The 13,714-nt window shown below is 41.2% G+C and overlaps 2 protein-coding genes across 10 annotated transcripts in view; one reads left to right on the plus strand and one right to left on the minus strand.

Moving 5' to 3' along the window:
- The window catches only part of RUFY2 (RUN and FYVE domain containing 2), a 32,363-nt gene extending 24,222 nt beyond the window's left edge, over nt 1-8,141 (plus strand). For 3 of the 6 annotated variants that reach the window (XM_072871636.1, XM_072871637.1, XM_072871638.1), the window contains 3 exons: nt 483-531; nt 1,485-1,562; nt 2,568-4,418. In XM_072871636.1, coding sequence (XP_072727737.1) covers nt 483-531; nt 1,485-1,562; nt 2,568-2,711 — 271 coding nt within the window. In that variant the 3' untranslated portion in view covers nt 2,712-4,418. Of the gene's footprint in view, nt 1-482; nt 532-1,484; nt 1,563-2,567; nt 4,420-5,275; nt 6,584-7,550 lie in introns of those variants that run through there. The other 3 variants (XR_012044017.1, XR_012044016.1, XR_012044015.1) reach the window with 3 other exon arrangements.
- Nucleotides 7,024-13,670, minus strand: HNRNPH3 (heterogeneous nuclear ribonucleoprotein H3). 4 transcript variants are annotated; one of them, XM_072871641.1, is made up of 10 exons: nt 13,532-13,670; nt 12,071-12,207; nt 11,401-11,539; nt 10,708-10,850; nt 10,164-10,250; nt 9,702-9,820; nt 8,155-8,290; nt 7,815-7,895; nt 7,644-7,730; nt 7,024-7,328 (listed from the first exon to the last, which is right to left on the minus strand). In XM_072871641.1, the coding sequence occupies exons 2-10, from the start codon at nt 12,186-12,188 to the stop codon at nt 7,252-7,254; spliced, it is 987 nt and encodes a 328-aa protein (XP_072727742.1). In that variant the 5' UTR covers nt 12,189-12,207; nt 13,532-13,670; the 3' UTR covers nt 7,024-7,251. The 4 variants fall into 4 exon arrangements, with proteins under 4 accessions (XP_072727742.1, XP_072727741.1, XP_072727743.1 ...); XM_072871640.1 differs by having other exon boundaries at nt 10,663-10,850; XM_072871642.1 differs by having other exon boundaries at nt 7,024-7,363; nt 10,663-10,850.
- Between the last annotated feature and the right edge of the window lie 44 nt (nt 13,671-13,714).

Raw genomic sequence — 13,714 nt, forward strand, 5'->3', positions numbered from 1 at the left:
AGACTTCCATGCCCTATAGAATAACCTAGTATATATGCTGTGACTCAGTCAATTCTGAGTAGGTTGGCACTGGATGGCTGCCATACGCACTCAGATGGTTTCTGAGTTTCTCCATAATGACATAATGTGGTCTTGTACAAGTCCAGAAGTTTAAATTTTGGTTTTGTACCAATGCTGTGTGGTAGCTTTAGGTATTTGCACAGAGCTATGCTGGTACAAATTTCTCTTATCCACATAACCCCAGGCGAGTTTACAGCCCTTCAAAGGATTCTGAGCTCTTTGGAGAGAGCTTGTCTTTGTGTAGTGCTTAGCACAGCAGGGCGTAATATTGATTGCATCTCCTGGATGCTGCTGTAATATAAAATACTAACTAAAAGTTCAGACTACTTTGCTTATAATTTTTTAAGTACAGACAACTTTTAAAGTTGTTAGACCATAACTGACAATATAGAGGTTTGAAATAGCATTATCTTATTCTTTAGATCAAAGCTGAAAATAGAAGATATAAAAGAAGCGAACAAAGCATTGCAGGTTAGTAGTGTTTGAAGGAAAGAGAAACTTTTTTTTTTTCACTATTCCCTTTGAAATATTTTGTAAGCATGAGAAGACTTCTCTCCAACAGCAACTATTCAGAAGAGACTCATTGTATGACTTCCTCCAGTGGGAGAGAACCACAGACTCCCTGTAACCTCATGCAAAAACTATACTCGGTTGCTTTTGATTTTTCTTGTTTGATGTACAGCTATGCATTTTGACACTTTTCTTGCAATGGACACCCTTCTATATTTTACAAAGTGTATCTGGGACAGAATACGTAGCCAACTGAGCTTAAATTAGGTACTACTTCTCAATGATCAATAAATATTTAATCATCCTAGGAATTAAGTAAACTTGTAGCACCAAAGCTGATAAAATATTATCTGTAATGCCAAGAGGTTTGGAACTTTCTTAAAGATATGCAGGGAGCACTTGAGAGCAGAAATTTTGCCTGCACACATTCTATCACGTGGTATGTCACCTTGCATATTATTTCAGTCCAAGTAAAGGTGTCTGAAATGGTTTTGTTGAGCAGATTCCTGTTTTTATTAATTGGTTTAGACAGAAGGAAATTAACAGTTCTTGACACTGTCCTGTTTTTTTTGCTTCAGTGCATCTTGGGGACTGTTCCTATGTGATGGGCAGGGAAATAGGCTTCAGCTCTGAGACTTGGATACCTTTCTGCTTTTCCCAGCTCAGCCACTGACCAGCATTACTACCTCAAGCATGTTCTCTCTGCACTTATGCCCGCTCTGTCTTGTCTCATAAGGTTTTGCAGTGTTTTGGAGCAGTCTTGTACTGCTTTGGAGTGTCTTTGTGATGTTATACTAGTCGCGGGGCATTAAGCAATTCAGGCAGTAAATGTACTGCTATTGATTTGTCTTGTCCCCTGTAACTCAAAGTTTAACTTCATCAGATACATATAGTTATGGTAATTTTTTCTCCAGGGCCAGGTTTGGTTGAAGGACAAAGAGGCTACACATTGCAAGTTATGTGAAAAGGAATTTTCTCTTTCCAAAAGGAAGGTAAAACTTTAACAAAATTTATTCCAAATTTTTTACATGTATTATGAGAAAAACATTAATTATCTTAGAGGTGTGGCATGAAACGCCAATGCTCAGATGAATGCGTAGTTATTTTTGAGATGTCTTTCTAGTTCTTTGATACGTACAATGCAGCTGGGCCCTAATTTCAAAAGAAACACTGCCTTTTGGTGAAGTGTCACAAAGGAACATAGTTAAAAATTATTCAACCTACTTTGTGGAATCATCTTCTCAAACACTTGTCAGCTATAGCACTGTTACAATTTGACATGTGTGGAAGTCTTTTTATGGCATTTTTTATACAATAGACTAAAAAATTATGAGTTTCTTGCTGTTTTAAAGTAAAATGTGATGTTAATTTCCATGCTTTATTAATGTGAGTGGTGATTTTTATTTTACCTTTTTATGTTAAATCTCAGTTAGCTACCTGATGGAATCATCCACTGTCTTGAATATCATTGCTTATATTATATTTTCATATAGCAGAGTATGTTCTTAACCCAGGGATTGAATAAAATCTGCAAAGCATATAAATATACATATATGGTCCTAGACAGACCATCTGCCTATCTATCCATGGTGCAATCCTAGACAGACCATGGTTTGATTGCATCATAGATGGGGATTTAGATGAATTATCTTTTGAAAAAGGATTCCATGCTCAGACCAAAGAAGTGGAAGGAATCACATAGAATCATAGAATGGTTTGGGTTGGAAGGGACCTTAAAGATCACCTAGTTCCAACCCTGCTGCTGTGGGCAGGGACACCTTCCACTAGACCAAGTTGCTCAAAGCCCCATCCAGCCTGGCCTTGAACACTTCCAGGGATGGGGCATCCACAACTTCTCTGGGCAACCTGTTCCAGTGCCTCACCACCCTCACAGTGAAGAATTTTGGATTGCTCTGTGTATATTGTTTATTGGTATCCAATTACCAAGTATATTTCCATTGTAAATTTTAATTTTTAATCTTCTTCCTGTTATTTAGCACCATTGTAGAAACTGTGGTGAGATCTTCTGTAATGCCTGTTCTGACAATGAACTGCCTCTGCCTTCTTCACCAAAGCCTGTTCGGGTCTGTGATTCCTGCCATGCAATACTTATACAGAGATGCTCTTCTAACGTGCCATAAGATTATTTTACAAGATATGTATTACCTTTTGGTATTTAGCTAATCCTGTAAAAAACCAAAAAACTGAAGAATGTACAGCAGTATTTCCAGAATTTCAGGTAAGCAGTTTAGAGTTGCATTTTCAAGGTACTGTGGAGGAGTTACTTTTCTGCTTCCTGTTGAAACAAATAGAGAAAATGGGACCCAAACGTAGAAAATGCACGTGTTAAAAATACAGATGACAATGTTAGTCTAACAAATGGCTCAGAAGCTCTTTTGGAGGAAGCAGGGCAGTTTATAGAGGAGACCCTGTTAACATGGATTTGATGAATATCTTAGTTGTTATGATCTTGAAAAAGGTGATACACTTACCTGCTTTTACAGGCTAGTCTGCAGCTAGTTCTGCTGCAGAATGTGCCTGTGATATGCTGTTATGAAGCAAAACTGTGTGGTAGCTAGATTTAAATTGTATTTTAAAAAAGTAATGCAATTAATGCAGTGGTCCGATAAGTTATTGCAAAATACTGTATTTGTTTACTTCCCCTCAATTATCAAGATTTGATACATCCAAGAATATTGCACTGACAACTCTGTTCTTGTAGTCACAGGTGTAAGGAGAGATTTTGTCAGGTAACAAAGAGTGCCTCTAGGCACTTGATGAAGGAAGGTGCATTCAAAATTTTTGCCTGACATTGTCTGTAACCTTGAACAAATACCTTTGCATTATGTTCATGTAAGTCATGCTTTCAAGCTTGTACATGTAGTCAGTGTATAGCTCTAGAAGCAGAGTGAATCTGCCACCAAGAAAGACTAGGGTTAAATACTGGGGACCATGTCCTTTCTGTGTTGGACAGGAAGGTTCTTCCGTATTTTGTCATCATCTTTCTCAAACTTTCAGAGTTTGTTCCTAAATTCCATTTTCTTCCCGAGTGCTTTTCAGTATGTCTAGGTCTCACCACTCTTCACACTGATGGTAACTTCTGCTGGATGTAAATCCTTATTCTTCCCATAGGCAACTACAAATACATCCTTTGATAAATTGTCCTCACTTCCACGTCACTGCACTAGAACCAATCCACCCTCTTCCCTCTAGCCACCCATGCGATGGGGTCCAGCCATGGAATCTCCACGCTCTGGTCAGCACTGATGAGCCGTCAGCAGAATTATCGGCCCGGTAGTTCCTTCAGTCATGGGCTTGGAATATTCTCACTAACAGGAAAAGGGAGGCTTTGAAAACAGATCTTTTAATTGTTCTTGCACTTTGTTTAGCTTAGCTTTGTCTTTTGAGGATAGGATTTAGTTAATATTCTAAAAGCTAATACAGCTGTTCTTTTTAACACCTCAATGTAGTTGCTTATGTAGTTTTTGAAAAGAAAAATGTTTTTAAAATTACCTGATGTAACTTTTTGTAAAATACAAACCAAACACTTGTAAATCTGTAAATAGCTTTTGGAAAAAAAATAAATTTAATTGATCTGCAACTTAACTATGGGAATAATGTCACTTTACTTAAATTTGTAATTCAGACTGTTTTGAGTATTTTATTATGACGTGTTCAAGTTGCTTAGAAAGTCTTTGCAGATGCTGGAGAGTGGGGAGCTACCCCGCTAATGACATAACCAACCAAGTGCTGCTCACCTGCCTCCTTGAAAGTATTCTGAGAGTGTTTTCTGGTGGGCTTTATGTGGGGCAGGTATAGAGGCAGCAGGGTTTGATCGAGGATATAGATGATGCTAATCTGTACTGCTTTAATAAGTAACTTTTTGAAAAGTCTGCAACTAAATGAAATTAATGTTAAAATAGGCAATCTTTTAAAATAAGAATACAGTGCATTTCTGTAACATGCAGTAAATTACATTTCTGCTACCAAACTGCATGCTTTTCCTCTCCTCTGTGCTGCCCTTTTTGCATGGGAAAATTTCACTGAAGTAGCATGTAATTATTCAGATTGCTTTTACTTACTCTAAGTAAAACTTCTGCCTTGAACAACACGGTGCATACCCTATGTTCTATGTGGCTTTATTTCCCTGAGCATCAAACTACATACCTGGCCTGCTTTTAGCAGTTTTTTGGAGCACACTATTATTAGTCCTGTATCTTTGTCTTTCTATAAAACCCTGTTCTTGCACAGGTTGTGATTCTAAATCATCCTCACAATGAGCATAGGAAGATCTGGGGGGTACCTACTCCATTAATCAAAAGAAACTAACTGGTCACACAGTATCAGGGCAGCCTAGTTTGTATTCTTCTTGGGAAATGACTTCTGACTTAATGAACCGGGAGCATTAGCAAGTAAACAGAGAAAAATATGCTGCTCCTCCTCCCCACACAGGGATCATATGAGCTGTACCCACCTTCTTGCAAAGGTGGTTCACTTACCGTATTTGCACCTGCTTCTCTGAAAGCAAAGGGGAAAACCCCGCTGATTCCTAGCATTCATCGCTGGACTGCTTGTGTCAGCAGCTCTCAGTAGGCAAACAAGCGCTTCACCTCCTTGTACTCTTCACAGCACAGGCTAAAATACCTCTTTGTGCAGTGATTAGATCTGTAACTTTCTCACTGACTGAGCAATCTTTTTTTCATAGGTTTTCTTCTCAAAAACAATTCCTCAAAAGCAGTTTAAACGCTGCTTAAGTGACTTGAAAGGTTCAACCCTGAATGCTGCTCTTGTTACAAGGTGAAGTGCCACTGTGGAAGGGACAGGACAGTCTGAAGACATTCACTGTCCAGTACAGTGGAATTTCATCCACAGAGACTCAAGCTCAGTGTGCTTTTGGCAGATTGCTTGGTTACGCAAAATAGCTTGAAGCGTAATTCCCAACCTGCTCTCAAAAGGTAAGTCTTAAACAGGTGTTAGGGTTCCTTCTCATAAAATGGAATGCAAAGTATACCCAAGTGAGGAAATAGTGCAGAGCTGACGATGTTGCAGAGGCACCTGCTCTGCTGATAGAAAAAACATGCTCCCATTAGGTGTAATGACCTCTACCTTACTGTGAGGTATTTTTTCCTGCAACTGGATTAACTCTTGTCCTGACTTTTGCTGTCTTAGTTTTATGAAACACAGGCTTTTTCAGCAACAGACCAAGAACCCAGGTTTTTTTAAGAGCATGAGTTAACACCAATGATCTTACAGGGCTTTGTGTTAAGATCTCATCTTCCCTCCCCTTCCTAGCCAAAAATATTCCAGTACTTGGACAGCTTCCTATGCCCATTACCCTTCCAGCTATTATTTCCAGCCACTGACACAAGAACATGCTCTCTAGTGAAATAAACTCCATTCTCCTCTCCCACAGCAAGACATTTATTACATAAATAACACAGTACTAGCAAAACAGGTGACAGACTTCCAATACCCAAGATCACATTTGACATTTGAAGGGAGGCATTGAGGACAAAGCAATTAATTTGGGAGATCACACTGGCTCAGAATAAATACCTTTTTTCATTACACATTAGGTATGTTAAGTGTCTTCGAACAATAGTTTCTTACATATCTTACATGTCACAAATGCACAGAAAGTTTTACCAAAGTGTTTGGGTTGTGTGTTAGTTAACAAGTATTGGGCTTATAGTTATTTTGGAGATACTTTGCTTCTAATAAGTTCATCCATGTAATGGCTTGTCAAGTTCTGAACAAATACAGACAAATCAGCTCTGTGCAGCAAAAAAAGGGTGAACCATGTTTAAATACAATTTCATGAAAGAAAAAGTCTAACTTGCTTCCAAATCCCCCACTCTTCCCAAGAGCAGTGTTTGTGAAAAAAAAAAAACAAAAAAACCCAAACTACATAGCTGCCTTCAAATTAACTCATAGTTGACCCATTTCATGTTAGCCAAAAGCTGTGCTAGTGTTCTAGTTTGCTTTGCACATTAGATGTGTGAACTGCAGTACCTAGGGTTCTGCAGCAAAGCACGGAAATAAACGTTGTTGCCTGCTTTTGTGGAGGCACAAGCCTCAGGCACTACTCATCTATGCAGCTGTGCCTTTGAAGATGGTAGATTCAGTAGTACAAGGAAGAAAGCCAGAACGATGGCATTTTAGCCTCCACAGCTTTACGCCATGTTGAGAAATTATTACATACAACTTATCAAAAGGGTTTAGGAAAGGTTGCTACCAAATAAACTCATCTATTCAACTACTTTTTTCCCCTTAAACAAGTGATTTTTCCAAACTCATTCACTACACCAAGATTACATAGAACTGAATCAGTGTTCATAGGAGTTAACAGTACAACCACCTTTATTGAACCATAGTACAACATCTTAAACCGACTGTAGTCTTGAATATGTAATACATCCTTAGGAGTAACTAGTATAAAAAGTATCAACATCAGTGGTTTGAATATAAAAATTTATTTAAAGTCAGAGTATGCAACAAATAAAACCTACAGAAAACAGATTTTCCCATCACAATCTGTAGCTTACCAAATAATATTGTGAAAACACATTCCTTCAGTCATTATAAAGTTCTTAAAATACAAAAGAAATTAAATTTTGTAAGAAAGTCTAGTAGACCAGAGACTGTTTCTTCCAGGATGTTTTGTAGAAGCAAGGCTATCCTTCAATACATGCCACGCCATCCTCCTCCACCCATACTGCCTTGCCCATAGTATCCTCCACTATTTCCACTGCCACGACCTGCAAACAATTGACACAAGGTCACGCATACATACCTTAAAAAAAGAAAAAATGTGATGGGTAATACACAACAGTTGGTTGAAGATGACTTAACTTATACTAAAATAACAATACTTCAGCACTATTTTTCTACACAAGCATTTGCTGCAGTAGCAAAATGCGTAAAACCCCAAGTGATTTACAATTTAAATTAAACCACCACCCTCCTTTCCTTTCTCCCAGCACACAAAGCCCACCACCCTTCCCCATCGTCCACTGGAAGACGGACGTAGCAGCATTTTCACGAAATACATTTAAAACAGAACTTTTACTTACTGTATCCGCCCAAGCCATCAGGAGTTCCGTATCCACCACTGTAATTGCTACCCATTCCCATTCTACCAACAGAGCCATAACCTTGATCTGAAAAGCAGGAAGTGCATCGTTACAAGCTTGGGACTCATCAGACTCGGCAAAGTGTCAGTTAAATCCGGAATTGATGCATACCCATTCCATCTCTGCCATAGCCTCCCATTCCAGAACCACCTCCAGCAGTTGAATTCAGGAACAGTTCAATATATCGATGCTCTGTAGGAAACAAAAAAGCCTTTGTATTTTGTTTCAGAAACCAGAAGCACAGAGACACAAAGCAAAAAAACCCCCACCTTACAAGTAACAGTTAGAAGCCCACAAAAAGTGAGTCTGAAATATGGTAAATGGCAAAAAAATCTTACAATTTGTGTATGTACTGCACTGCAACTGAAGTTAAATGCAGTTTAAACCCTTATATTCAGTTTATGCTGCTTAAGCCTGGCCAATGAAAGCTTCAGGTGAACACAACACTCACGCATGTGATTTTTATCCTTGGACATGGCAGCTACTGCATCCTCATGTGTGACAAATTCCACATCTGCCTCTCCTGTGGCTCTTCCATCTGCCCCAATATCAATGTGTACTCTTATAGGATTCAATGGTGAGAAAAACTAAGAATAAAAACAAACAAACAAAATCACATTAATGCAGAATTCAAGCCAGGTACTTTTTTTCCATCCCAGTGGTTAGTGGAGCACTGCATTAATTTCATCTCATCCTACCACAAAAATTTGATTACTAATTTCCAAAGTATTACTTAGTGATAGCAGACCTTCATTAGGTCAATCTACACTTACAATCTATTATTACTACACAGCTTGAAGAGCTCCAGCTACAGAGCTTGAGGAGCTTTCTTAAAAAGCAAAGACACAAACAAAAATTCCTGCCCACACACACTGATTTAAGCAACAAGTTCTACTATGATGCCATCCTGGAAAAGGACAGTAATCACTTTGTTTTTGAAGAAGCAGAGCCAAATACACTTCTCAAAGCAAGGACACAGTTACGGAATTCAAAAAAAGCTGACTGTCAATCAGGCTGCTCTTCCTTGCTACAGAACTCAAAGAGATACAGTGGTATTTCTGACTAACAGCCTTTTTAACAAACAGTATGTGCAACCAAACCTTTGGTATAGTACTGAAGTACTACTCATCAACTTGCAATAACATGCTCTGAATCAAAGCCTGAAGAAGTTTGGCCCTTGTTCTCGGAGAGTCTTTAAACTAAAGAAAACAATCTAACTGATAAAGAAAATATAGCTCAATTTAAAAAATAACGAACAAAACACCAAAAGAGAAAACAAGCACAAGCTTAAGAATGGAGTTCTGTGTATATAATATATAGGTGCAACTAATAAAGATGGAGCCCCCTCCCCAGTAGAGAGGCCATGTTTAAACCAGGCCTTATATCCCAGGAAAAATTCCTCCCCTACAAACAACACATCTATACTGACACAAGAATGTATTCCCAAAACCTTGCAGGTGTGCTTTTATCTGCCACCCTAATCTCGTATGAGTAGTGGGATCCTGTCCCCTCCAGCTGAACGCAGCTCCCTACAGTCTTCCCATCCTGTCCCTCCTAAAACAAGTCTCAGGTCAACAAATAAATATACAAACTACAATCAAAAAGTTTCACATCTGCTATCCCTCTTTTACAAAATTATGCATCTTCAGTTAAGCTTAAACAAACTTCTGAAAGCCTTAAAATGAGGCTACTGATTGCAACAACTGGTCTCTCTCCAATACACCTTTTATGGAAATGAAAGAGCAAAGAGTACAGAGATTAATGTTAAATATAGTTTGGCTGCCTTCTTCAGTAATCTTACCTCAGACAGTACCTTTATAAAAGCTCACTTAGTACTACTAAGCTTTGTAAAACTCACATAAAGGGCCGTGACTTTAGTAAGCAGATGTATTAGAGCCATCAATCACTTGTTTGAGAACTTCAACCGAGTTTGGAATAGGAAAGACAAAACCATGCAAACTCTTGGCATTAGAAAGCCCTTTTTCCCATTGTACTTACATTAGCAATGTCATTTTCTGTTGCTCGAAAAGGCAGTCCTCTCATGTGAACAAAATGACCGCCACCATGGAAACCCGACCCTGCATCTCCAGCTCCACCATAGCCATGTCCTCCCATGCCTATTAAAAAACCCAAAACAAACCCACACACCTCTAAGATCATCATGAAAAGCCAGAAAAGTCATTACTGCTGTTTTTCTGAAAGCACTCACTTTATGCCACTGAATGCAAGATGTTTACACTTCCTGTCTATCAACCCAAACACTTAACCAGAAGATACCCTAAGCAATATGTTTACATTTTCCTGAGGTTCCCCAATTCCTCCCCTTTTTTAAACAACCTTCTTTCTTTACAAAATAATCTAATGAAGAAAGTGATTATTTCTGTCTTGGGAATACTATGCCTTACAACTCAAATAATATAAAAATCTTTCTAAACAAACCATTAAAAAAAACTTTTTTACCTCTCCCATCTCTCATTCTGTCATCATAGCCATCATTTCCATAGCCATAATTATTATAGCCACCATAATCATCAAAGCCACCATATCCTGTGCAATGGAGAGAAAGGAAGGAACGATTAGATTATTACTGCAAATTCACCAAGTGATGCACAAGAGTCAATTTTTCAGTCTTTGGGCACCCAGAAGTTTGTGAACAGCCTCTACAGACTGGTGAACCTGGATTTCTGAACAGAGTGCAAATGTAAAATTCCTTTTATATAGTAAGAAGACTGAAATATGCAAGTAAGAGATCAAATTCTGCTGAAAATACAGTTTTCTTATTACTTCCATTAATCTTAAATACTAAGCCACATTTTTTGATACATTCCAAGTAAAAATTTTTTGAGAAGTGTGTCAAACCTAATGGGTACTGCAAGCTACTGCCATTTCTTTATTTCTTGACAAAGATGTCAGAAACATGAAACTGACAACAGAACCTCCGTTCATTAGATAAACATACCACCGTCATATCCACCACCTCCTCGACGCATTCTGTCATACATACTTCCACGCCCAGCTCCATAATAACCCCCTCTTCCTCCTAATGGTCTATCATATGGTCCAGGTCGTTGTTGTCCCATCATTCTTCTTGGCATGTCACAGAATCCTCGGATTTCGCTCTTACTACTTTTGAAGATTTCAATATATCTAATAAAAGAGGATTTTCAAAGTACCGATAAGAATACATGCATAAGCTGTCTGAATATTATAAAAGGCCATACTACGTTTTCTAAAACTAAATGTACAATCCAATAGAAGTGACTAGAGATACCATACAACTTAAGTTTCTCCTCAAAACCGTAAGAATCTTAAGTGTATAAAAAAAACCAAAGCACTTTACAGTAGCAAAAATTACTAGGTGAAAATTCTAGCTGTACAAATTAAGCATAAAACATGTCTTTCAAGTATGAGAAACATACTGTTGAAAAACAATGTCTAGCTATAGTAGTATTTATCACAAATTACCCTACACAAGAACGATTGAAACAATTCTCTAGGTATAGCAAACTACCCAGAGCAATACTGTCTCCCCCACCCCCCAAATCTACCATATTTCCCAAGTTAACTTAGGATCAGTTATAAAAATTCTTAAAAACAGCCAGTTCCATATAATGGTCCCCAACCCCCCCAAAAGCATTACTGACCCACAACCCCCAAAAATAAAGATTTAACACCATCCCAAACTCTCCATCCCCACCTGTGCCCTATTCTTTCCTTGTGTTTCCCCAGAGCATTTTCTGCTATCTCCTTTGAAGCAAACTGCACGAAGGCCTCCCCTGTGCTTCTCCCCTGGTAGTCCAGCGTCAATGTTATCCCATTTGGCACGATTTCCAACCCTTTAACCCAAGGACAAATAACCCCATCAAGGGGAACAGTGTTAAAGGCTGAAACATTCCCATCTGTAGCAAATACTTAAAGCATATCTAAACAACAACAACGAAAAAGAAAACCACCTTGTTTCCCCCATCACCCAACAATACAAGCCAATGATCTTTCATTACACATTTATGGATTTAGCCATACTTCTTTTCTGTTTAAACTATACAAAAATACAACCACCTAAGTTACATGAAGAAAATATAGCTACCGATCAAGCAATTTAACTGATCCAAATGCTAACATTCAGCTTATCCCAATATGTATAATATGTTTACCACCTCGACAAAATTAGATACATACTGTGTTTTACTACATCTATGGTTATTTGTACTTCATTTACAGGGCATAATTCTTACTTAAGATAAACTAATTTAACACAATCCCTCCCATCCACCCCATTAACAGCTATTACAAATTAAAATGTGCAAAACATTGCGTAAAAGATACAAGAAAACTCAGTCACTACACTTCGACTATACTAGAGGTACCTTGGAAAAACTGAACAATCTCTTCTTTGCTGCAACCAAATGGCAGGCCTCGAAGTCGTACCACTGTTCCATCATTAGTTGTATCATTTGGCCCATTATGTTTTCCACTCCAGTCCATGTTTTATTTAAATCAACCCCTAAAAAAAAAAAAAGGAAAAATTTTGAAATTCCATATATGCCTAAGTCCCTTCCCTCAAAAGAAATCTGGCAGTTTTTCTTCAGATAACTAGTATTATGGATAACGAGCTTTATTTCTGTTATATATTTAAAGTTCTACTTTATCACACCTACAGTACACACACATCTAAAACCACCCCAAACTCTGATTAGGGAACACAGCACGTAGGGAGGGCAGCACGTGGGTAGGCACAGCACATAAAGCTCGTTATTTACTCAGAGTACATCGAACATCCGTCCTATAAGGTTTTGTGGGGTTTTTTGGTTGGGTTTTTTTTTAAGCACGACAGTTGAAGAAGGGGTAGGAACCACGCAACGGTTCCTGCGTGGAAACACAAGGCCTTCCTTTGTCTGCAAACAAAGAGCCACGGGCCACGCTCCCTGTTGGTTTTTGTTTGGGTTTTTCTTCCCCTTCCGGAAACACCGGCGATGCGTTACCTCAAATTACAAAGCCCCGGGACAAGCCAGGGAGCCGCAGGATCACCTTGAGGGGCAGCGGGGTCGGTGCTGGCCGGGAAGCAAGGCGGGCGCCGCACACGGAGACCCCGACGGGGAAGGGGAGGTCGGACCCGCGCGGCGAGAGCGGCTCGCGCCGGCGCCCCGGTTCCCGCGCGGCGGCAGGTGCGCGCGCGCCGCCCTCCGCCGGTGTGCCCGTGAGGGGGGGTACGGGGAGCGCCCCACAATGGGCCGCGCGGCCGCCGAGCCGCAACAGCGAGGGAACAGCGATCGCCGCCCTCGCCTGGCGCGCAGCGACCCCCTCCTTCCCCGCCCTGCCCACCCGCGGCGCCGACTGCCGCCGAAATCGCGGCCCTGACCCACCGCCCGCTCCCCGGCGCCATTTACCGCGCCTCCCCAGGGCCGCCCCCCTCTCACCTCCCCCACTCCCGCCCAGCTCCCCGCCGCGGCCCGCTGCCACCTCTCCGCCTCGGAAGTGCTACCCGGCCTCCGCCCGCGCAACCTCAGCCCCCCGGGAGCCCCTCGCCGCCGCACGTCGCTCTCCTGGGGCCGTCGCCGCCCTCAACTCCACCACTCAAAATGGCGGCCGCGCTCAGGAACGAGGCTCCGCGGAGAGGCGCCGCGCCGTCCCCTCCCCCACGCCCTCCTCCGGGAGCGCCGCTGCCCACGGCTCCCGCAGGCGGGCGCCGGCCCCGACGCCATGCCGAGGGACGGAAAGGCCCGCCCGCCTCAGGGCCCGAGCTCCCACTGCTATCGCTACCCTGCCTTGCAGGCACCTCGAGCGGGCCCAGCCGGAGCTTGCTGAGCCCACTCTCCCTCACCACTCACCAGGAGACCTCGCACACCCCTAGACGTGCCCCGGCAGGAGCTTCTGCCGGGAAGGAAGCTCCTCCTCACTTCCAACCGGCCGGCGGGCTCGAAACCTACGCAACGAAGATGGGCAGGATGGCGTCCCGGCCGCGCAAGTATCGCGATAGCCACGCCGCGCTCCTCAGCCCCGGCTGGGCGGCA

The sequence above is a fragment of the Ciconia boyciana genome, chromosome 8, assembly GCF_034638445.1.
Source record: "Ciconia boyciana chromosome 8, ASM3463844v1, whole genome shotgun sequence".
NCBI classification, from domain to species: Eukaryota; Metazoa; Chordata; class Aves; order Ciconiiformes; family Ciconiidae; genus Ciconia; species Ciconia boyciana.